At 39.0% G+C, this 25,834-nt stretch overlaps 1 protein-coding gene across 5 annotated transcripts in view; it reads left to right on the top strand.

Moving 5' to 3' along the window:
- myom3 (myomesin 3) overlaps positions 1-25,834 on the top strand; it is an 80,735-nt gene that overhangs the window by 34,755 nt on the left and 20,146 nt on the right. For 4 of the 5 annotated variants that reach the window (XM_077527704.1, XM_077527706.1, XM_077527705.1 and 1 more), the window contains 14 exons: positions 361-453; positions 552-640; positions 2,738-2,776; positions 5,866-5,997; positions 6,065-6,226; positions 7,949-8,090; positions 10,091-10,290; positions 12,373-12,426; positions 14,841-14,968; positions 18,252-18,435; positions 19,721-19,895; positions 19,967-20,088; positions 21,537-21,724; positions 24,239-24,365. In XM_077527704.1, the coding sequence (XP_077383830.1) occupies positions 361-453; positions 552-640; positions 2,738-2,776; positions 5,866-5,997; positions 6,065-6,226; positions 7,949-8,090; positions 10,091-10,290; positions 12,373-12,426; positions 14,841-14,968; positions 18,252-18,435; positions 19,721-19,895; positions 19,967-20,088; positions 21,537-21,724; positions 24,239-24,365 (1,835 nt within the window). Of the gene's footprint in view, positions 1-360; positions 454-551; positions 641-2,737; positions 2,777-4,210; positions 4,752-5,865; positions 5,998-6,064; positions 6,227-7,948; positions 8,091-10,090; positions 10,291-12,372; positions 12,427-14,840; positions 14,969-18,251; positions 18,436-19,720; positions 19,896-19,966; positions 20,089-21,536; positions 21,725-24,238; positions 24,366-25,834 lie in introns of those variants that run through there. The other variant, XM_077527708.1, reaches the window with a different exon arrangement.

Genomic DNA, 25,834 nt, shown 5'->3' with positions numbered 1-25,834 from the left:
TAGAAGATGGATGGACGGTAGCGGTTTTGTCATATAAATTCAGCATAATGATGGAATGGAGTAGAGATGGAGCACAGCATTAAAATTGCACGATAAAGACACTTAACGCCAAGACATTAAAACCCCTTTAGTCAAATTCCTGCTCGAACCGATTACAACCAAATATATTGCAGTATTTTATCTTCAAAAGTCCAACTTTCTTTGTTAAAAAAAATATTACTTGGGATACAGGATGGAATGAATCAACGATCACTCCAGCACACTATAGTATATTTTGTCAGGTTCACTAGCTGCCATCACAATCTGTGTACATCTATCTGTGGATTGTGAAGAAAAAAAAAAATTAATGGTGTCTTACAGGTACAAAGATGGTGTGGTGCTGAGAAAGCCTGAGATGCCGTGGAATTACGGGCTTCAGCAGGCGTTTGGTCTGAATTACTTGGAGATCAGACGGTATGTAACTGAAACTGATCTATTCATGCTGACATTCTAGAAATATACCTTATACATTTACTTCCCTCTCAATTTATACGCACCATATATTCCATTAGATGCTCTCCTGGTGACGCCGGCGTGTACAAAGTGGTGGCCAAGAGTCCCCTGGGTGAAGCGATGACCTTCGCCACACTTGTGGTGAATTGTGAGTAATTCTGTCTACACATTATAAATGATTGTAGGCACTAAAAGTCAGTCTTTTTAGTATCAAAACGTGCTATGGTATCAAAACATGACACTAAATAAAAGATTGGCCAAACAACCGCCCCTTACGGTTGCAGTCGGAATATAAATCATGTTAAATATTTACATTTTGAATTACTCTAAACGGCATTTATACATTTAGTATGTCAAAGAAAGAAGCAAGTACTTGTGCAGTATTTCCAACATGTAGCATTGTTAGCTTAAGTGCAGAAGTCCATTAACGAAAACCCTAATTTTACTCACCGTGTAGTCAGTCCATCTCAATCGGTGTCCAACTCCGTGCTCAAGAGCGTTCCAGAATCAAACCTGCAGTGTCGCATTTTCCTCGACAAACATTTACCAGTTATATTATTATATTATATTTTCTTTTATTAAAAATGTAATTTATTTTAAATAAGTGATAGGATATGAAGAATAAGGGGTAGGACTGGATAAGTTTTCAACTTCTTTCTACTCCCTTGAACATATACATAGATATTTATTGGATGTTTCTTTTATTTTTTTACTTTTAACTTTCTTTATTTGTTTATGTGTTTATATAATTATACGTGTATATATGCATATGTTCAATAAACTTCAAACTTCAAACTTCAAACTTCAGTTGTTTCCCGTCCTCTTTATCACACTGTAATGGAACGGTTTCCAAAATTTCAGCCTCATCTGGAAGATGCCAGGTGTGCGTTTATGGCTGTCTAGCTACATGGTTAGCATCGACTTTTCAACAGGTGAATTCTGGTTAATGGTGTTTTTGTTACGACGCTATTTGACGTCAAAGTAAAGCGGTTATCAGCCATTTCAAGTTAAAAGAAGTCCAAGTAAAGCAAGTTGGCCGAATGGGCTCTTTACATAAATCCACTACTTAATTTCCTGTCTATCATGAGTGGACAATCTGATTAATCCAGGTGTGCCTGATCTCAATAATCACGGTGACAATGGCCAGACACACCTGGATTAATTAGTTTGTCCAATCATGAGAGGACAGGAAACAAAGGAGTGGTGTTAATGCTGCATTTGTGGATGGTTGGAAGTCGGACTCTTCCAAGTTCAAACCAGGAAGTGTTTACGGGAACGCCCCCTTGAACTCGTGATCATTTCAGTTCACTCAAAAATTATTTGTAGTAAATAAATGTTTTTTCGACCAACTAAGTGACATTGGATGGTTCCTTGTGGCACACCTGATGATCTTTCACAGCACAGAGATTGTAAATAACTGTTGTAAATTGAACGGTGTCGTTGAGGTGTCACGAAAGATATTCTTCAAATCCAAACAAGTTTTACCCTTCAAAGTAAGTCTAACTCACTCGCTCTGGCCTGCCCGCATGCCCTTTTCCGGGATCCTCTGTAGCTATATTGTCACCACCATCTTGTTATCATCCACATATTCAAAACGGGTCCCCTTGATGACAGGCTTTGGATGATGAAAAAAAAAAAATCGTCAAGGTCAGTTGGTCCGGGTCTCTTTGCAGACATGCTGGTTGATCATCTCACCCCCGTTGACAGGGGTGGAAAACTCTTAGTTTGGATTTGAAACATTGAGTATATTTTTTTGACACCAAATCCTGGAACTGTTCAACTTCTGACACACCTCATATACGGAATGCCATTTTCTCACACTGCACGGCGAAGTAGCTTTCTATCTCCATTACATAACAAGTGATCTTGCAGCACTCATGCATAATGAATTCAAAAGGTAGATGGAGGAGAGAGAGAGGGAGCGCGGCGGGAATGACTTTAAACAGCTTTCCTGGCCTTGCAGCACCAAGACAAATATTGTAATTTTCTTTAATGTTGACTTTTCATATCTTACTTTGTTGAGATGGATTGGTATTTTCATTCTTTAAACATCATCAGTCCGTGTTCTGATGAAAAAAAAATAAAAAAATTCCCATTCACATTCATTCCTGCTGCCCGTAAACATTAATGGCATATAGCATAAATGGGTTTTATTATCAATTTGTGTGTCCTCTCATCCTTTTAATGTGAACCTCTTTTTTTTTTCTGTATCTCCATTTTGGATGGGTCCTGCTTCGCCACGCAGCATATAAAGGAGCCACGGCTGGTTCGGATGAGTCCCGGGGTAAGCTCCCTCTAATGAGTGTCCACATGTATTTTATCCTATTAATGTTCCACAAGCTTCTAGTTAGTGAGATCTGTTTGTTTTGTGCACGGATTCAAAGGGTCTTATGGAAGTCTGTTGGGATGGAACTTTTTGCCAGAGCTGCAGCGTCAGCCATGTATATTTAATCCCAGTGTCAGGAGGGAGTGCATTCTGTTTTTGCTTCAAGTCATACAGCTTCTCATATTGGCTGCAACACTGTTTGGCCCGAGATCCCTTCCAAAAGCAAAGTGGATCAACAGAATCAACAGATTTACCAGAAGCGCCTTCTGTATCGAAGTGGTTATTTTTCAATCTGTGAGACGCCTTGACTGTATTGGATTTGGAGATTTGTTGTACGGGTGTAACAGTATGCCAATAATCACTGTTTTGCTTGCCTTGCTTTGCCTTGGTTTTAAGGGTTATGGTTCGGTTGACGTTGGTAAGGGCACACCAAAGGTCAATTTATACTTTAAAAATTGTACGTCCAGCGTGCTTATGTGCATGTGGTTCCATTCATACGACATTTCAGGGTTCAAGGTCGGTTCAAGTTCCAAACAGGCATTTTTTTTTACAGTATGTATGTATACAGATTTTTTTTTTTTTCTTTTTGGAAAGTGATATCTGCGATTGGCTGGCAACCAGTCCAGGGTGTACCCCACCTACTGCCCAAAGCCAGCTGAGATAGGCTCCAGCACCCCCCGACCCTTGTGAGGAATAAGCGATCAAGAAAATGGATGGATGTAAAGTGATATAGCTGTCTTGTTTTTTAGTAAATGAACTATGCAGACAAGTGCAACAGTAACCGGTTGAACAGAGTGAATTATTAAGCTATAAAAAGACCACGGGCATTTTTATTGCTTTGGCACTGTCTGAAAAGGAGAGGCAGTTTAATTGCCGCTGGTAGTTGTGTTTGCATCGCGCTAGTTACTTTTTGATACACATCGATATAATAGCACTGGCGCGATGCCGTTTTCAAATCAATCAACGAGTTTTGACATATCGGCAAAAGCGTATCGCTGGCCATGACAGCTGCTCGTTAGAGGCTGTGCTGAACTCTGTTTGTTTACGGAGACATGTGACTCGAGCGGGAGGCAGTTACACTTACACTGTCCTTTATTTAATGTTCTGGTGGGAAGGACTCTGAAGTGATGACAAATACAAACAATACTACCCTGCCAAAAGGACAGTAGAAAATTTAAGAAAAAAATATTGTAAAATAAGAAAATTATTACTTCAAATAAGCAAAATTGCATTCAATGCGGTCATGGTCATCCAATCACTTTATCTCTTGCTTGTTGTCAACCTTTATGAAGTTTAAAATTTCAACATAAACTTTCCATGATTACAGCAGAAGACACCAATATGATGCAATAAAGAGGAGGAAGTTTTTTTTTTCATTGTGGGGATTTTCCCTGCTTAAATTTTCGTCTCTCGCTAATGCCATTTACACAGATACGTAGTACAAACGCTTGACATGCCAAACCAAACAAACATGGCCTTTTACAGGCCCTGATAAAAACAGAGCAAAGTCCAGGGCGGTGCATTCCGAATGATTTATCGTTATTTTGCACCGCTGTATGAGCCGGGTCTCTTTCCTGTCGTACCTTAACGTGGTCGCTTCGGTGTGCCAAAACTGTCAAAGTATTCCCTAATCACGCGCAGAGTTGAACTCCAGTCATGACTCAACTGATGTTTCAAATATCGTTTCTATGACTTGCTGTACGTCAACATCACTGCGGCATAAATACAATCCGCCGTTCTGGAGCTTTGAATAGAGCTTTGTCTGCATGCTACGGGGAAATGTTAGTTTTTGCTTTAGTAACTCATATGGAAACCATCACAGCTTGCAAAGGCGAATCAGTCAATCAGCAAAAAGCGCAACAGCGGCACATTTATCCTCGCAACGAGGGAAAGGTCGAGCCGTTGAATGATGACAAGCGAGGATCCAACCGAGGTGATTATTATTAAAACAGCATGTATCCTTGTGATAGTCAAGAACACAAATAAATTATGCCACCATTTCTCTGATTTATCCCTGACAGTGAGATTTGACAAGACCTCACAGCACCCGTAGCTTCCTTTTTTTGTGGGATTGTATCGCCTCAGTGCTCTTGACAAGTGCTAGCTGAAGTAATGGCGTGTCAGGAATTGTTCACTATCCTCGAGCTGTCACATCTTTGGCTTTTGCATAGTGTTTTCCTTGAGAGAATGCCTGGCTCATCTGTTCCCTATTTCTATCTTCCTGTGTGCTTGTGTCTGAGAAGGATTTCACTTCATAAACGTTGTTCCAGAAAACTGGGAATACGTAAATCACTGATCTCAGACTATAATACAGTGAACCCCCGTTTAATCCGTGCTACAGGAGAGTCTGTATTTAAAAAAAAATACATACAAATTTGAAGCGATACCGTTCTCACACATTTTAAATACATTAGGGGAAGTCAAACCCCTCCAAAATTCTTGACAATAATGTTCTACGCAGGCCCACTAGTCTAAATACGGTATTCTGGTTAATATTGCGTTAGTGGAATATGAGTTAAACAGCCAAATCCAGCAGTTATTATCACTCTCAGAAGGCGGCCATTTTGCCACTTGATGTCGATTGTAGGTGACATAATGTTGCTCCGGTTTCAGGTAACAACCAATCACACCTCAGCTCCAGAAAACAGGTGAGGTGTGATTGGTTGTTGGCTGAGCCCTGAACAACTGTGATGTCATCGTCAGTCGACAGCAAGTGGCAAAATGTCCGCCCCCTGAGACGTATGAAAACAGCTTTTGCTTCATATCTCTTATTCCACAAATGTAATATTAATCAAAATGTCATGTTTAGGCTAGTGAAGTCACATATATGACATGTCACATGTATGACAGACATATTGTAAATAAATGTTTAAGGTTGACTTTCTCTTTAAACACACTTAAATTTAACAAAACATTGTTTCACAGGATTTTTTAAACCAATCCTAGTGTCATCCTGCCTAGCCCTGATTAGAATTGACCGATTCAAACTCGACTATGGTCCTTCCATTCCACAAGTTAGAAACACTGCTTTTAACTCCTCTTTCCAGCCTCGCAGCAAGCCAGCTTTGCTACCACCTTATCACCAACCTGGGTGACAGAAGGCGACAGTCTCACCCTCAACTGTTCCTTCACCTCACCTCTGCTACCCTTCCAGCAGGATGTCACCTGGTTCAGAGATGGTAAGGTCCTACACCGAGGCGCACCCTTTAGATATCGACCTAAACGCCGGTTTTCGGCACGTATCAGGTACGCAGCTGCTCAAGTCCGGCTCGGTGGACATGAAGACAACAAACAACACTGCCTCGATTACATTAAACGCTGTGTACAAGGAGCATGAAGGCATTTACACAGTCCGCCTGAAGACCTGGGACGGAATCCTGGAATCTAGTGCCTATGTCTACGTTGAAGGTGAGGACCATTGAATGAACAAAATGTCGATGGATGGATGGATGGATAGATGGATAGATAGATAGATAGGTTATCGGTTAAACGTAAGAGAGAGTAATGTCCATTTTTTGAAAAACTGTTGCAACCATTAAAAGTGTTTGCAAATGTCTGACGTTTGTTTGCAACCTTGAACGAACCTTGACGAAAAATCAACGCTCGAAAGCCTTCTCCGCTCAGTGAGATACAATCTTTAGGCGACGTAAAGTGTACTATATAATGCTGGCACAATCCCAGGACAGCAAGCGAGGAGGGACAGTATGACATTGGCGTCTGCAAATAAAGAACCACTTGAAAAAAGAAACCATAAAAGAAACCACGGGATCCAAAAACCCTTTGGACATCTAAAATGAATATTGATTTTCTTGTCCTTTTTTTTATTTTTTTAAATTAATTTTATTTCTGCTGCAGATACCGCCTTGAGTCGGGTGGCCTGTTCCGAGCCATATGTTAGTGGCTGTCATATTAGCCATAAAATGGACACATTATATTCGTAAAATAGACTTAGAATTACATAATACAATAAAAACAACGGTTCGGTATTGATCCCAGATGTTCTGGTTTGATGATACGTATCCAAGGAGCAAGTGAACTGGGCATGTTCACAAATTGCTTCAACTTTGCCACTTTCAATATGGCCGTGGTGTCGATATAGTCAAGTTGGGGGTCTATACTATATATGTATACAACAATTTTTCCTTTGTCATATGTTTGTTTTTCTAAGCAGACATTAGCAAGTGCTTGTAATTGAGTCGCGTCTGCTTTAAAGTGGCAGGCGGCCATATTGTGTGAACTCCTCTGCCGTCTCCCGTGAGACCAAATTGCTGTCACATCGCATTAGATCATTCTCAAAACACTCCACACACTTTACCTACCACATTGCATTCTGAAATATGTGTTTGCATATAAAATAGGATTGTGCGTGTACAATTTTTAGTCTCTCAAATATTGTTTTGCACTCTCAAAATAGTTTGCTGCCATGAGTTTGGTTCCGCTTTAATTTCCTGCCGGCACATTCATTCAGGTGGGAAAGTTGCACCATCAGTCAGGTTGGTTTTTTTTTTTTTTTTTTTTTTTCTGAAACTATATATGTATTTTTCCACAGCCTAGTATTTTTGCGAATGAGCCAATCATGGCAGCACTCACATCAGAAGTCGTCTCTGACAGAGAACGTCTCATACCTTTGACAGCATTACCCGCCGAGCAAAGCGACTGGTGACAAAAGGACAAGGAACAGCTCCCAGATGACGCCTCAAACGTTGAAATTGTGTCTGGGTTGCACTCTCGCTGTCTCCCTTGTTACGAAGCCTGTTCTTTGCGAGAGCTGGAGGTATTAATTAGTCAATCTGAGCCGAGTGCCTCCATTCAGCACTCACATTTGCATTACAAATAGAAGGTTCGTGAGACCAAAAACAAACATGGGAGCCGGAGGAAAATCAACGCGAAGATGTGTTGGGTGATTTTTTACTGGCGGAGAAGAAAAATATGATCCCTCCTAGCCTCAAGACAAGGTTTTGGAGCATGTCAGATTCCATTACTTCAATCCGATTTGCATAAATGAGGAGCGTTATTTTATTTCCCCACCAGCTGTGTTATTATAGTTTGTAACATAACATAGACAGCCATTTATATCCTTTTCCCTCACTTATCTAGAACACTCAATTATTATCGTGTACCACAACTCAGATGCGGCGGCCACAGTGGTCGGAGGTCCTGCTTCTCCCCTGTTGGTCCAAGTATCCGACATCAACAAGGACTACGTCTTCCTCACTTGGCAGCCACCCAGTGCCGATGGATCCTCACCTGTCGAGGGATATTACATCGAGAGGTATGAAGAAAAAAATGTAAACTGGCACCGTAAACTATAAAAAGAGAATTATTGAACCAATTTAAGATAACACATTGAATTGTTGACCAACTTAACAAAATTGCTTCAATTGGTAACACATGATTGAATTCAGTTAATCCAAAGTGAATATATTCCATTTAATGTTCATTACACTTAATTTAACTCATTCAAACCCAAAAACATATAAATACGTTTATTAATACTTTGTACTTCACTCCCTAAAACTCACTTTTATGTTTTTATGTTTTTTTTTTGTTTTTTTTTGTGTGTTTTTTTCATGCTAGAACATACAGACGGCTTTGATGCAGCTTCTGATATGAAAAGATGGCTTAAAGCAATGGTAGTTATTACAAAAATGGCCAGAAGGTGGCAGCAGAGTATAAGAGATCAGCCAGGGCCATGTTGCAACAAGCTATTTTGACCGTGTTTTCAACACTTATGTGAATAATTGCGAAACTTAGCTATATTCTAATGCTAATTGCTGCAAAACAGAAACAGATACAAATATACTTTTTTTCCCTGATGAAAAACTCTAATCTTTTTATTGCAATACAACACAATATTTTGTGGGCCTTGTAAAATAAGTCAAAATTCAGTAAAACCGCTGGGAGCGAAGGGGGTTGCTTCAGTGAAAATGGCTGCGAGTAAATGAGTTCACTTTGGATTATCATTAACTTAATTCAATCGTGGGTTGCCAATTGAAGTGATTTTTTTTTTTTTTTTTTTTTGTTTGTCAACAATTCTCTTTTTAAACTTAAGTTGGTTCAACAATTATCTTTTTATAGCGTACATTTTCTGACGCAATGGAAATATCTTAACCCTGTATCTGGTTTTGAGACTCCAGGCAAGCCGACAATATTATATTTTTATTGCACATTGTATGCACAAAAGCATTTATTTATACTCGGGCCTGACTTCACTTCTGTTGTCAATTTATTCTATTTGCGTGCGGCATAACAGCAAAATGCCGCTTCACCATGTTTGCTTTGAAACATTTTCAGGAAGTTGGCTTAGCCAGTGTGAAATCAACGCGTTATTACACTTTCACACTGCCCAAGTAGTTTTCTTGTTGTTTCTATTGTTTCGCTATCCCACATATGCAATCTACAAAAGCCAAATCAGGATTTAATTACCATTCCGAGGATATCAATAAAAAATGTATTTAGAATATATTTCCAGAGAGTCCTTGAGTAACAAGTTACCAAAAGCAAGATTCTAATGTGGGAACCTCATCTTGCTCTCAGAGAAAATTGATTTGTGGCTGATAAAAGTGCAGGCAGGGACCGGGCAGGCAGGTGTGATCGTTTTCACCAGATGAATGTGTAGGTGCGATAATTATCAGCCCTCGACATCCCGCGAATATCGGAATCAAAGACTCCTGCAGGAGAAACAGGTGCTGCTCGTACGGTATCAGCGCACCAATCAATCAGGTCCATCCTGCGCGTTTGGTCTTGTTACAATCTCACTCCTTTTGATTTGTAATTTGTCTTTGTGTGTGTGTTTTTTTTTTTTTTTTTTTTTTTTTTTTGTATTCTGAAAATGTCCTCATTCATCTGCGCAATGATGATGCTACTGTGTATGTTTGTGTTTTATCTCTTTTAATTGGAGTGGTGAATTGAATTCCTAAACATGAGTGTTTCCTGGATGTGAGAGGACAACATTGCTCCCCCAGTTCCCTAGCAACAGCCTTATCGTTAGTGCAAACTCCGCTCATCTCTCTTTGTTTTCCAGAATGCGGCAATAGATTGTTATTGAAGTTCCCGGATCCGGGCCCCGCATTTATCTTTGGAAATAAGTTTTTAATGTGTTTGGGAGGCCCTTTGTTTGAGCATCGTGGTTATTACGGGTCTTAGCGGGGTGTTTACCGCTTTAGATTTGTTGTGCCGTCTCGCCATTTTCGTTATAAAGTTAAACCGTGGAAGTAATGTGCTCGTTTACGTTTGCAGGGAGCCATCAATCTGTCCTTCTGTCTTTTACAGGTGTGACGTCAGCCAGGGTCAGTGGGTGCGCTGCAACGCGCGCCCTCAGAAAGCGTGCCACTACCCGGTGTTCGGGCTGAAAGAAGGAGCCACGTACCAGTTCAGAGTTCGGGCGGTCAGTCAAGCCGGTGTGGGTCGACCCTCCAAGGCGACGGAGCCCATTGTCACCGAGGACCCCCTACAACATACCAGGACCATGGGTGAGGCGTCGCCGTTAAATGCCGGCATTTCTCTGGGTTTTGTCTGTGTTGCTGTTCTGTAAGCAGAGGATAAACAAAATGGACGTCCACCCAACAATATTTTGCACTCAGAAGTATGATTTGTAATAGAGGTGGCATGGCACCAAGGTTATTTGAAACTAACTAAATAACTAAAACTAAAATTCAAAAAGCATTTTCGTTAACGAAATAAAATAAAAACGAAAATGCTTATTTAAGAAAACAAAAACTAACTCAAACTACAGTTTACATTTACAAAACTAAAAGTAATTTTAATTATAATGTCTTTAGTTTTCCATCCATCCATCCATCCATCCATCCATTTTCTTGACCGCTTATTCCTCACAAGGGTCGCAGGGGTTGCTGGAGCCTATCTCAGCTGGCTCTGGGCAGTAGGCGCGGGAACACCCTGGACTGGTTGCCAGCCAATCGCAGGGCACACAGAGACGAACACGCATCCACACTCACAAGCACACCTAGGGACAATTAGGAGCGCCCAATTAACCTGCCATGCATGTCTTTGGAATGTGGGAGGAGACCGGAGTACCCGGAGAAGACCCACGCGGGCACGGGGAGAACATGCAAACTCCACTCAGGAAGGCCGGAGCCTGGACTCGAACCCAAGTCCTCAGAACTGGGAGGCGGACGTGCTAACCACTCGGTTACCGCGCCGCCTCTTTAGTTTTCATCTCGAGTAATTAAATTAATACATGGGCCTTTGGGGTTGCTTTAAAATGTGATTTATTAACCGGAATAAAGACGTTTGAAAGTGTGTCGCGTGGAAGTGACATCATCTAGCAGCAGCCAATGGAAAAGCACCTTCAGGTGACATTGCTCCCAGGTGCCAATTTTGCGTGTTTGACTTTTGGCTCCATTGGCTCACTTTGCTTGCTTTTTCACTGAATTCAGCCAAAACGCAACACTAGGTAAGAAGGGCGTAGCTTTTTCACATTTGACCATGGTATTTATTAAATATTGCACACAAGTAATACACAAAAAACAAAAACTAATACTAAAACTAAAATAAAACTAAGCATTTTTTAAATAACTAAAACTAAACTCGGCGCGCGGCGGCGCTGCAAGTACCAGTACCATACAAAACGCAGTATAGTATAGTTTTAAATGAGGCGGTACCCCAAAAAAAATTTGTTATGGTTAACCGTGCATCCCTACATCCATATATTGCATGTGTGTGGGGAAAGGGGAGGGGCTTGAGTACACAACCCTGTGGCACAATGCCTGTTACTTTTAAACACAACAAAGATGTAGTTTTCATCCCAATATTGTTAATTAGCCGCTGGTGTATGAATATTGTATTTTTTAAATACATTTTATATAGCATGGTATCTTGTCTTATGGGTGCACCAACTTAATAGTTTTTTTCAAATTACAAACCGTTGCCTGGTCAGTTGTTAGCTACAATTTGAGTTATGAGCGAGTATCTTCTTCATACTTTCCAATATGTACAGTAATTACACATCACAGAACCAGTTTATTTATATTTTTAGTGTGTTACTGTTTTGTTAAAATTAATCTTTTTTTTTTCTTTTTTTTTGGTGGTGGTGGGTGATTTCAAGTCATTTCATTGGGGAAATTTGATTTGCTATACGAGTAAACTGAGTTGCAATACAAATTAACCGAAGTCAAGATACCACTGTATATACAAACAGTGTAAAAGCAATACTTCCTTAGTGGTGGTGGTGGTGGTGGACTCTGGCAGTCTTCCACTGGGGATTGAAATGTGCACTGAGATGTGGCCTGTGTGTTCGCGTGCCCACGTGTGTGCGTGTTTGTCTCTCAATGTATAATACAGAGGGCAGATGGGCTGTAGTCCAGTGTTGTGGCTCATTAAACACAGATGAAGGACAAGACATAAGGTTGACCGCCTTCCGGCCTGCTCTCCATCCATCCATGTTGCTCCCTCTCACCTATTTGTGTCTCTCTTTCTCGAGCTGTCACGCCGAACCTGCGCCCGCCATTTTGACACACTCATGCTGTTAACATGACCACGAATGTGACTGCATTAGGCCTCTCGTTTACGGCTTTTCTCTCATGCTCCCGTAGTGGTCAAAGTGCACAGAGGAAGGACCGTCGTCATCACAAAAGATGAACTGGAAGGTGAGTATTATGTGTTATCATTCCAGTGAATGTGTTGTCGAAATGGTGTCGTTAGTACGCCCGCAAAGCACGTTATTAAAGCAGCACGTGGGCTCCCCGTTGCGGCCTAATGTGTCTTCATATCATTTTGGACAACACGCCGCAGTAATTGATCGTTCCATTTCTCAAATGAAGACAATGAACAGCCCCCGATGGCTTCTCGGCAAATGCACATGATGGCCGCAGGCGCCGTGGTTGTTGTGGAGCTCGTGAGAATGCATCCGCGCACACATGAAGGTGAAAACATGCATCAAGCGTGCGTTGTGTGCAGCTTCATTCATCGCAGGCAAATTCTCTTTCAGGGTAATGAAATATTCATAAACTAGAATGGCACTCAGAGGAGCAATCCTCATTTGGGCCCAATTGCGCACTACTTTGAAATGCCACGTTTGTGAGCAACAGTCGGAGGAGGAGTGTTCGGCGCCACACACACAAATGTGATTTACAATAATCAAGTTGGAATATTACAACAAAAGTAAGTTGAAATGTTTTGAGAATATAGTATTTTTAGAGGGGGAAAAAAATCATAAAATTTGTCAAAATTCTCTTGATTTTTTTTTTTATGAAGTTTCATAAATTAGTTTTTTTTAATGACAATTGTTTATTTATTTATTTATTTATTTATTGTATTTAAAATTTTACCTTTCCCCTGATAATACTATAATTTCATTATAATAAGGTTGACTGTGATAACCAATTTTTTTTTACAGAAATTTCATAAATATTCAGGGGTTTTTTTAAATGACAGTGGGGTTTTTTTTGACTCTTTGATTTTTTTTTTGGATTTTTTTTTTGTATGTACAATTTTACCCTTTCCCCTAATGTTCGATTTTTAAAAGTTTTTTCAGAAATTTCATAAATATTGTGATTTTCTTAATAAAATAAAAGTTGGTTAATGTGGGTTTTTTTTCTACGCTTTGATTTTTTTTGTATATTGTCACCCTTCTAAAATAATTGCCCAAGTCTTTTTGCCCAAGTTTTTTTTGCGTAACTCATCTCTTTGTGATGCAAATGGTTCAATTTTTTGTGTCCGGAAAAATCTGTAAAAATTACTTAGGCTATTAATTTAAGAAGGTGTCGATATGTAAAATTATACCTTTTCACCTGACAATATAATAAATTCATGATAATAAGGATGCTTATGAATGTCCGATTTTAGAATGAGGTTGCTTGTGATTTCCACATTTTTTTCAGAAACTTCATAAATATTCAGATTATTATTTTTTTTAATGCAAGTTGGTTATTTTTTTTATTTTATTTTTTTACCCTTTGATATTTTTTTTAAATAAATTCATGATAATAAGGTTGCTTATGAATGTCCGATTTTCTCATAATTACAACTCTAGTTCGATATTGTGAATTAATTATCATAGTATTTATGTTATTTTTTTTCAGTATGAGAAAATTGATCAACATATTCAACCTGAATGATCTCACTGAGATGATAATGATTATTTTAATATTAATTTTGGTGGTACTTTTTGTGTTTTAGTAATAATACTCAATGTGAAAGAAAGAGCACTGAGAGCACTGAAAATACAAGGCTTTTCGAGGAGGTAATAAAATCTGAATCTCATTTTAAAAAATCTAACTAGTTTAATTACATTCTGTGTATAGTGTATACAGTACATTTTATATAATTAGTGTTATCAACAACACAAGAAAATCAACTCTCATTGTACATTATACATCATAGATACAATTCTATGTCTTTATTTTAATCATAAAGCAAACATTTACCGTGGTATTGTAGTGCACATGCTTATTTAAATTCCTCATTGTTTAATTATTTTTCACATACAGTATTTGACTTATGTAAGTGTAACTTCACGGAACAGAGATCGACTTTGTGTTGTTTACTTGAAAGCTCATGCGGTTATGCACACATACACTGATACCAAAAAAACATCCACACTTTTGTTTTTGCGGTATGCGAGATAACAAGACTGACAGCTGTGTCCTTTTACTTGGCAAACGCGGCGACTCGCTGCCGCCGCCGTATCGCTTTCTTTCTACTCTGATGCACACTGACTGCGGTGCTGCCGCATCGTCACAGAGAACTGTGGGGACAGAGACACTCAAACGGATTTTACGACTTTCCCACTTTTATGAGTCAGAAGAGTTTGCAGTATCCTGTGCTCGAAAAAAAACTCATGGCACACCACCAAACAAAAAATGTCACAAAAAGGGTAATTTTATAAGCGGACTCTACTATGTGAATGTTCAGAAAAATATGATGACATTACACCTGTCTATAATACTAATTGAAAGATGACGCAACTTCTTTTGGTGGAGCACTATCCTCCCTGCTCCTAAATCGAACCAGCTCTTCTCCTCCTCCAACTGTTCTTCTTCATCTTCTCCCCACGCCACAGGTCAGGTCCGAGTTCCCCTCCCGCCCACCAACGTCCACGCCTACGAGCTGAGTGACACGTACGTGGTGCTGAGCTGGGCCGAGCCCGAACCCCGAGGGAAGGAGCCGCTCACCTACTATGTGGAGCAGGTCAGCGTTATTAGCTTTCTGAAAACTGGATTCATTTGTCACAGTTAATCTATTGATTATTCAATCGATTAATCAAATTCATTTTAATTTTGTATTAAAGTGTATTAGAAAAGCATTTTTCCCCTGATTACTGTTTATTAATCAGTGATTGTTGTATATAGTGATTCAAAAAGGGGGATTGATGTTGTACTATGTTATCAGTTCGGTTATTGTTTTCCAAAGTAAAAACAGATGTTTGCAAATATCTTACCTTGGTTTAACACAGAAGATAATTATTTTTTCATCAAGGACTACAGGAATCAGCGGACAATGACTGTTGACATGCTGAAATCAGAGGATTTGGACATTTTTAAATTTATTATTAAAATAGTTGTCGATTATTTGATAATCGATTACCGGTACTTGTCGACTAATCCAATTTTGACAGCCCTGGACCTGATTTTTAATACAGCTCCTTTATTGGATATCGTAGATGTACCTTATAATTTGGTTGATCAATTTGTGCACATTAGTAATCCTTCCGCATATCGTTGCGCTATGTGAAAAAACACTTAAGTTCTTTTTTATTTATTTATTTATTTATTTATTTATTTTATTTTTACATTTTTATGTTTTGGTGATGAAACTGAATGCAGACATCCCAAAGACATAAAAATGTAAAAAAAAAATGAATAAATGAATAAAAAATAAATAAATAAATACATAATGTGAAAACACTTATATCCATGTTTTTATCTATTTATGTATTTATTTATTTATAAAATATACATTTTATAAATTTATTTATAAAATATAAATAAAATATAAATAAATAAATAAATAAATAAATAAAAAAAATACATATTTTTACATTAATAAATAAATAATGTGAAAAAATGTCAATTTTTGTATTATTTATTTATTTATTTATTTTATTTTATTTTTACATTTTATGGGATGAAACTGAATGCAGATGTCCCAAAAATGTAAATAAATAAATACAATAAATTGGAAAAATTGGAAAAAATATTTTTCGCATAGCAGCGACAATATGCTGAACTCAAGGATCAATATTTCATCATCGCACATTTGTTGATTTTGGGCCGCCCGGCGCTGGAACATGTGGCAAATTAAAAGTGCAGGCTCCCAACTGCAGCTCTAATCTAACGAGACAGGTGCAAGTGAACACACACGAACACAAACACACATAGACAGGCATGCACATCTGTGATTTCAAGGTTGGGTGCAGTTTAAGGTCAGCGCTCCCATCACGTCCTTACTGAACGCGGCATGGGGAGAAAAATCTCACCACCTTCTATTCTTTTATCCCAGAGAATCATCAAAAGTTCAAAGTGATGTTCAAATAAGATGAATCCCTCCACCTTGCGGGCGCCCGCCTGTTCTTTTCGGCAATAAAGCCCTGCAGGCTCTGCAATATCAAGCCCAGGCGCCCCAACATTTTCCAGCTCTATCAGGAACGTGCCGCAGGAAATATAATTTTTTATTGGACTGTTATTCGTTACTGGGGTAATAAAACTGTCAGAGCTGTCAAAGGCATATGTGAAATACAAAAGTTTGCTACTTGCCGTCCACTTATTTAATGAAGGCCGCATTCAAATATATCTCTCGCCCTTGAGCGAGCTGTGTATAATCGTTGGTGCCTTTGACAGTCTTTACTGGCTTGCCTTCCTTCCTTTTGGCAATGTGCGTTGGAAAGTCAAATAACGCTTCGACAGAAATGTGAATCGGAAATGTAGGCTGGGCTAAAGCTGGATGATGTGAACTGTTCACTTTAGAGGTAATCGTCAAAGCTAACAGTTGAAGCGCTCCCGCTCTAGTAGAGATGCTTATTGATTTATTGGATACTTTTTGATTTTGCACCATGACAACTGGTAAATCAAATATCCCATCAAATTAGATTTGTGGGATATAGAAAATTACAGTATATTTAGGTGACATCGGCCAGTATTACATTGTGAGGCCGTCAGACAACCAGAGTTTCTAGAACTCCACATTACTCAGCTGCAGGGGATAAATAAATTAATCAATCAATAAATAAATAAATAAATAAATAAATAAATAACAGTGCCATGGATGAATGAGAAGAAAGTCGTGTCATTTTGAAAAAATAGCTGATTCTGAACAAAAGATGAAGGTATTCTAGCGCATAATGAATTGTACACACAGTATTACATATTTCATCAGTTTCTTTTCTCAGAGGGAGGAGCATTTAGGGCAGGGGTGTCAAACTCATATTAGCTCAGGGGCCGCATGGAGGAAAATATATTACTAAGTGGGCCGAATCGGTAAAATAATGGTATATAACTTCAAAACAATTGCCGTCAATTATACGCAGATTTTTGTGACTTTTGTGCCAGCCCTAAATTACGGACAACTGTAATCTATTTTTTTTTTAAATAACACGAATGCAAATGAAATGCGGCAACACTTTGCCTGTATGAGTTTCGGACGTGTTCAATCGACCTGTTTTGCATATATATAGTTCCCAGAATGCACAGTTAATCAAGTTATAAGGAAGTTAATCCCTGTCATATGTATTTGTGTTACCAGTAATTGAATTTGTGTCTTATTTAACACATTTATGTTGGTCTATGATGAAAAAAAAAAACATTGTTTTAAACAAACCATAAATTTAAGTTGTGTGTAAAATAATGACTTCCACGGCGATCCGTGTACATTACTCATCTGAGGACTGCTTGTGAAATTATAAATTTATATATTTGATTGTGACTGGCTACTTAATTGGTCCGACATTACAATTTTTTTTTTCACTTTACAAAGTTGCATCGCGGGCCGGATTCAACCCCTTTGCGGGCCTGATCCGGCCCGCGGGCCGTATGTTTGACACCCCTGATTTAGGGGAAGCTGACCGGTCTTAGAGCAATTGCCACTGCAGTGTTGTAGTATTAAAGATTTATTTTTTTCTTAAAGTGTGAATCTGAGTACAGATGTTCCATACTGACACACTGGTATCTGTGTCGATGCAGTCCCGGTTTTGCATTTACTTCCCTGCATCTGCACGCCACTCTTTGAATCTTGAATCCATTGAAGTTTCCAAACTACCAACAGGTGACGGTCTTTATGCCTGCCAGAGCGTGTGAAGTGCTTCGCTGTAGATAACGACACAATTACCAGTGAGTGATGGTACTCTGCTGGGAAGGAGTTATCATACTTTTGGCAGCTCACTCGTCTGCGCGTTGAATCCTCCGGCATGTTGCGGCCCTGAACAGAGATGGAGGCACTTTGGATGGAGTCTGACTCATGTTTTGTGCTCGCTTTTTAGTCGCAAGACGGGGGGAAGAGCTGGGAAATGGCCAGTCTGGATGCTGTGGTCAACTCTCCCAGGTTTCCTGTCTTTGACCTGGTCAAGGGAACGCAGTACCACTTCAGAGTGCGTGCTGTCAACAAGTACGGTGTCAGTGAGCCGTCAGAGCCGAGCGACCCGATCTGCTTGGGAAAAGCACAAAGTAAGGACTGTGTATGTGTGGACAGAGTACTGTACTTAATATTTGTTGAAAAACCTCTTAGCTCTACCGGGCTAAATGACTGCCCAAGCCAATCAAAGCAATGAACTGACAAGTCGACCAATCAACCAACTGCCCAAGTGACCAACCAATGAACAGACTAACCAAATAACCGACTTGAACCTATTAATGTTTTTGGACTTTTCCAATGTATGATTCCACAGTCTTAACTGGTTTCAACTGGAAAGTGTACCAAAAGGTGCCATAGAAAAGTCACAGCGATATAATGGCCTACATTAAAGTAACTTACTTAATTATATATGTCAATATATGACCAACCAACAGATGGGCCAAGCAACCATCCAACTGACCAGATTAACTGACAACCCAACTAAATGAGCAAACAACCAACTTACTGATCTGCTGACGTAAACCAGTGATTCTTTTAACCATTGGCCCAACCTTGGGCCACTAGCGTCATCTAGTGGTATGCAAAGTAATTTCTGTTTTGTTGCGGCCCACAGGGAGCTTGCAATTGAGGCTTTGTACACATGTAGCAGGGTATTTTTAAAACTGAATATTTTCCCCCTCCCCGTAGGAAAAAACCCCCGTCCACACTGCCTGGTTTGTTTTAAAAAACACATCCACATAAATCTACATGCTAGACTGGCACCAAAAATTGACCCTGGTATTTTGACCCGACTCCTAACCGCCCCTGGCTACATTATAGCTCTGCCATTGATCTTGATTGGTATTTTAAATGGATTCATGGGCTGTTCCTTCTAAATTATGGGGTGGTCTCATGGAAAAATAGACGACAATTATAATAAATTAGAACCACTGAGGCTGCAAAAGATGCCGGCCCACTGGGTATCTGCCCTCCATGCCAGATGGCCAGTCCAGGCCAAGCTTCAAGGTGGCAGTAATTCTTAGCCAAATACTGCTCGACTTTGACATCACTTCCGCCATACGTCACACAAGCACGGAGTGTTTTAATAAACAAAAAATACATGTAAACAGTCAACCAGAGCGAGTACATCATAAATGGAGCATAGAAGAAAGAGGATAAATACAAAATTTTGAAACGCTTGTCTTTTTTTTTTTTTTAACAACTTGAGGATGTGATGTCATGTAAACAGGGCCTCAGAGCTGTTGCTTCTTCCTGTCACTCGTTGCTTCTACCTGTATATAGAAGTGAGGTCGAAGTACGAGTAGTAAAAGAAGAATGACTAAATGATCAACCAACCAACCAACCAAGCAGCTGATGCATATTTGTGTTTTTTCATAGGCATCCCAGCTCCACCTTCCTCCATCATGGCCTTCCGAGACACCGACACCTCGGTGTTGCTTCAATGGCAAGAGCCTGAAGACAAAGAGAACGTCCTGGGATATTACCTGTACTGCAGCAAAACCGGTGAACGGGACTGGAAGGTCATCAACAACAAACCCGTTACCGACCCCAGGTGACATCAAAGGCTTTATATACCCTCTGTACACACATTTATTTTTTAGTTCTTGTTTTTGTCTTCTTCAGGTTTACAGTCCACGGCCTCCAGACTCGTAAGGAGTACGTGTTCCGGGTGAAGTCAGTGAGCCGAGCGGGAAACAGCGGCTACTCAGAGGAGTCTCACCCCATCCTGGTCAAAGCCGCCATTCGTAAGTGCACCACAGGTCTATTCTTGCAAGAAAACCTAATATGTATCCACGTTAAGGTGCTTTCACTGATTTTGAACCTGGCCGTGGTGTAAAACTGCCAAGACAAAACAATCAACTGATTGACTGGAGGACAATTGACTGATGGACCAACCAATCAGTCAATCAACTGATGGATGGATCAGTCCACCAGCTAACTGACAAACCAAACAACTGAATAATGGACCAACCAGCTAACTGACCAAAGGACCATCAATCAATCAATCAGTCAATCAATCAATCAATCAATCAATCAATCAATCAATCAATCAATCAATCAATCAATCAATCAACGGCCCAACCATCCAATTAACTGACTCATGGGCCACCAACCAACTAACCGACTGACCAAAGGACTTAACCAAATAACCAAACCAACGATTAATGGACTCGCCAAATGACTGACTGCCAGACTGTTCAATTGATTGATGATGAACCAACTAATTAACCAGTAAACCATCCAATAGACTGACCAAAATGACCCCAAACAACTGACTCTCAAAACAATCAAATGACTGTTGGACCAACCAATCAACCAACCGACTGATTGATTGATTGAAAATCCAACTAACCAAAGCAGCCGACTGTTCGACTGACCAACCAAACACACAAACACTAACCAAACAAACAACTGACCAACTAAACAGTGGACCAACCAACTAGAGCTGTTAGTCATCAAGTAATCAACTTTCAAAATTAATTTGGCAACTATCTTAATAACTGAGTAATCATTTGGAGCCATTTTTTTTTTCAGATTGCAACATATCAACAGTAATTGTTGACGGATTTTTTAGTCCATCATGAAAGAAGACTGATTATCTTCTGTGTTTAATCAAAACAAGACATTTGCAAACATTTGTCTTTACTTTGGAAAACAATGACCGACCCGGTAACATAGTACAACATCAATCCGACTTTTTTTTTTTTTTTTTTTTTAATCACTATACAAACCCGAAATAAACACCAATCAGTAGTTATTAAACAGTTAATCAGGAGAAAGATGCTTTTGTAATACACTTTAATGTGAAATCAAAATGAATCTGATTAGTTGATTAATCGATTAAATAATTGATAGATGAATTGATTGTAAAAAATATTCGATAGCGACAGCACTACAATCTACCGATTGGTGTACCCAATGTTGTATATCAACTCAAGTTAAAAAGATGCCAGCCATTATGATGTACTGTTTCTTAACAGACACAGTTAGAGAGCCACTGGGCCTTTCTTGTGACTCAATGTCAGATAATGTGTCTCATTTTCTTGCTATGGGCTCCTTTCGTCTCCTCGTGAGGCTCTGCATGTGGATGAATCGCCTTGAATTTGAATATAGCCCTTATTTGAATGTCGAGCTGCAGCTCCCCTGCTGTGATTTTTTTTTTTTCCCGTCGTCTTCCTTTCGTCTACCCCAGGCGTCCCCTCGGCTCCTTCGGCCATCGCTTTGCTGATGTGCACGGGCTCAGAGATGGTTTTGGGCTGGAGGAGGCCTCGCTGTGACGGCGGCGACCCCGTCAGGGGTTACTACCTGGACAAGCGGGAGGCGGACACCGAAACGTGGCGGGAGGTCAACGTGAAAGCGGTCAGAGAGAGGCGGGCAACGGTCGGTAAATTGCCTCACGTCCTTGATGTTTTATTTTTTTTTAATAGCATCCTATGTGTTGTTCCATTTTGAATGAGGAAAGACATTTTTACATAAATTACATAGATCTCCATTATTTCTCAAATTAGCCTCAAAATAATGACAATAGAGCAACTGTGATGCCATTTTCAGTCGACAGCAAGAGGCAAAATGGCCACCACCTGAGATAGATGGATTGCCACTTAATTCATCATCCACAATTGCAGTATTAATCACATATTTAGACTAATGGGGACACATGGAACATATTGTAACATATATTAGAACATATTGTAAGAAAGTATTTGTATTTGGCGATTGTGAAGTTCTGTTTCCAAGAGTTAAAATGTAATTGTCTTTTATGGTTGCTCACTTTTGAAAACTCTGACTACATTATGAGCTCTGCTCCCACAAGTGCAGCCGAAGCCACTCCAGTCACTTAAACTCTGCCCACGGTCGTCATGGAAACGGCAGCTGGACTTGTCATTGGACCAGCAGTGTATACGGTGGGGTATGCAGTCGCTCGTTTGCATGAGACAAGTGGCTGGAATCTGTGAGACAAGAAATAAGGAGTGTAGTATTACTGTGGGCGGCACGGTGGTTGACTGGTTAGAACGTCCGCCTCCCAGTTCTGAGGACTTGGGTTCAAGTCCAGGCTCCGGCCTTCCTGGGTGGAGTGCACGTTCTCCCTGTGCCCGCGTGGGTCTTCTCCGGGTACTCCGGTCTCCTCCCACATTCCAAAGACATGCATGGCAGGTTAATTGGGTGTTCCGAATTGTCCCTAGGTGTGCGTGTGAGTGTGGATGGTTGTTCGTCTCTGTGTGCCCTGCGATTGGCTGGCAACCAGTCCAGGGTGTCCCCCGCCTACTGCCCAGAGCCAGCTGAGATAGGCGCCAGCACCCCCCGCGACCCTTGTGAGGAATAAGCGGTCAAGAAAATGGATGGATGGATGGATGGATGGATGGATGGATGGATAGTATTACTGTGGGTGCATGGAGGAGCAAAACTGCCAAAATTAAAAATTAATAAAACAAATAAATAAATCAATGAATGAAAGTGAAATTAAAAACGGATATAAAAAATATAATAAAAAAATTAAATAGAAAAAATAAATATCAATGGAAATGTTTTTATTGGTTTTAATAAATAAATAAATAAATAATGTTTTTATTTGTTTTAATAAATAAAAAAATAAATAAATTTGAAAATAAAAACGGATATAAAAAATATAATTGAAAAATAAAATACAAAAAATAAATATAAAGGGAAATAAAAACAACTTTACCTTTTATATTAATTTTTTTATTTAATTTTTGAATTATATTTTTACATCCTTATTTATTTATTAAAACAAATAAGAACATTTCCATTTATATTTATTTTTTGTGTTTCATATTTGAATTCTATTTTTTATATCAGTTTTTAATTTCACTTTTATAAATAAATAAAATAAATAATACATGAATAAAATTGAAAATAAGAACGGATATAAACATATAATTCAAAAATAAAATACAGAAAATAAATATAAATGGAAATAAAAACAACATATCCATTTATTTTTTGTATTTAATTTTTTAATTATATTTTTTACATCCGTATTTATGTATTTATTTATTTTTTATCCCTAAAGAAATAAAATAATTTTGTAGTTTTTGTAATTTTGGTCCTCCATACGATAGAGCTTCTGACAAACTATACAAAATACTCTATTCTGACAAACTCATGGCACAGACATTTATTTATTTTATTTTATTTTTATGAAAATGCAAGCCTTCTTTAAAAGGTGAGAACATACAGGGCAAAACAAACATGTCCTGGTAAAAGATTGCATCTACTGTACTTCCGACATGATTTATTGAACAGGGCAGAGAGGCTGATTACACAGAGGAATGAAAAGTGAGTCAAAACATCAAACGCTACTTCTTTGCCCCCATGTGGATCCCGAGTGTACTTTGAATTCTAAAATGTAATGTCAATTTCAAGAGTTAAAATGTCCTTTTTTTTTTTGCCTTTGGATTCCACCGCACCTCCGAGTGCATCATTTAGCCTCGGTGAGTAAGGCGAGAGCGTCTCACCGAGGCGATAAGAGTCTTAAAGTCTAAGTGGCTGCGAATAGTAAGATCAATGTGCAGATCAATAAGGCTGAATCCCCTCTCTTCCCAAAGCAAAACTGTCTGGGGTGGTCTCAAGAGAAATCGCTGGCAGCAGCACTAATGTCCTTCTCAAATGCCTGCTGGAGTCTGGAGAAAGGCTCCCGTGCGACCCGGGAGCAATAAATCCAAACAAACGTGGCGGGGAAGAGACAGCCGGAATGCCGAGTCCCGCTCGCTTGTGCTTTATCCAGCATTTTTCACACTCGCCACTCCACTGGACTCATTATTTGCCTGTTGTTAGTTGCCTTATTGAGTCTTTGTTGTTGTTGTTGTTGTTTTGTTTTTCATATATATATATATATATATATATATATATATATATATATATATACATAAATAGGTTTCAAACCTGAGCAGCGGGCTTTGGTACCAGTTCCGCGTGTTTGCTGCCAACATGGTTGGCTTGGGGAAACCGTCGGAGGCCAGCGAGGCTTTTCTGTGTGAAGAGTGGACCATGCCGGAGCCAGGTAAGTGCCAAAACTGTGTGGGGGGAGGATTATAATCAATTGCTGATTAACCTCCAATTTGTTCATATTTTTTTCCTATGGGAAATCATGGAAATTATTCCCCTAAAAAAAAAAAAAACTGTTAATAGGCCTCTGCAATATGACTTAAAAATAAAGTCTTTGGATTTATTTTTCACAGAAATATATATATATATATATACATTTTCACTATTTCTTATAGAAAAAAACAAAGTAACAATGACATTAATTCAAACCAAGTTCTGCTTTTGTTTTTTGCCTTCTATGAGTTGCTCAATTTCTCCTTATACCAAGCAAGGTTTTTTTTTTAAATCAATTTCCATTGAAATAATAGGAAAAATCCATTCTTTATTGGTAATGTGAAAATTTGAAAAATATATTTACATTACACATTTATTTAAAAACATTAATTAATAACATTAAGATATTTATCAGTAAAGTAAATAAAGAAAAAAAAGTGCAAGAATTATGGATGGATGTTTTTTGTAAATTCTCTAAAATACCTTAACTCATTTGCTCCCAAAAATGTATAAACACATTCTATTTTAAATGTTGCCATGGCCCAAAAATGTAATTATCAGGGGGTTTTTTTTTTTTTATGCTAGAGCATACAGAAGGCTTTGATGCAGCCTCTGACCTGAAGAGGTCGCTTAAAGCAATGGTAGTTATTACAAAAAACGGCCAGCAGGTGGCAGCAGAGTATATGATATTAACCAGGGCCATGTTGCAACAAGCTCTTTTCCCCAGTGTTTTCAACAGGTTGGTGAATAATGAGGAAACTTAGCTATATTCTAATGCTAATTGCTGCAAAACGGAAACAGATACAAATATTTTTTTTTCCTGATGAAAGAAGAGACTCTAATCTTTCTTTTGGTAGTTTCCATATTTTTATTGCAATAGGACACAATATTCTGTGGGCCTTGCAAAATCAGTCAAAATCCAGTAAAACAGGCAGGCAAAGGGGGTTGCTTCAATGTAAATGGCTGGGAGTGAATGAGTTAATAATTGGTATGGGGGGGCAGTTTTTAACCTGGATTTAAAAGCATTTACACTTGAGACTAACTTCCTTTCTGTTGGCATCTTATTTCATTCGCATGCAGCATAACAGCTAAATGCTGATGCATCTTGTTTACTTTGAACTCTGACCTTCACGAATTGACCCAAATCTGCTGAGCTCAGAACCCTTCTGGACGCAGTAGCGTCATTTTAAAATCTACACAGCACACAAATATATGCGTCATGTCATCACAATTAATTTGGTCAAACTTAAATGTAACATTTACATTTTAACAGCATTAAATATGCATTGAGGCTGCATGGCTCTGCTGGTGCTTATGTCTTTCGCCAGCTCCTGCAGGTTGTTTATTCAGAAGGAGTTGTACAGGTAAGGCGGAAAAAATATTTGTGGTTTGGAGGCACAAATGTTTCCAACACGGAATCCTCGTTACTTT

Source organism: Festucalex cinctus, chromosome 7 (genome assembly GCF_051991245.1).
Source record: "Festucalex cinctus isolate MCC-2025b chromosome 7, RoL_Fcin_1.0, whole genome shotgun sequence".
NCBI classification, from domain to species: domain Eukaryota; kingdom Metazoa; phylum Chordata; class Actinopteri; order Syngnathiformes; family Syngnathidae; genus Festucalex; species Festucalex cinctus.
The sequence above is the reverse complement of the archived record's forward strand: the minus strand, read 5'-3'. Positions and strand labels throughout refer to the sequence as shown.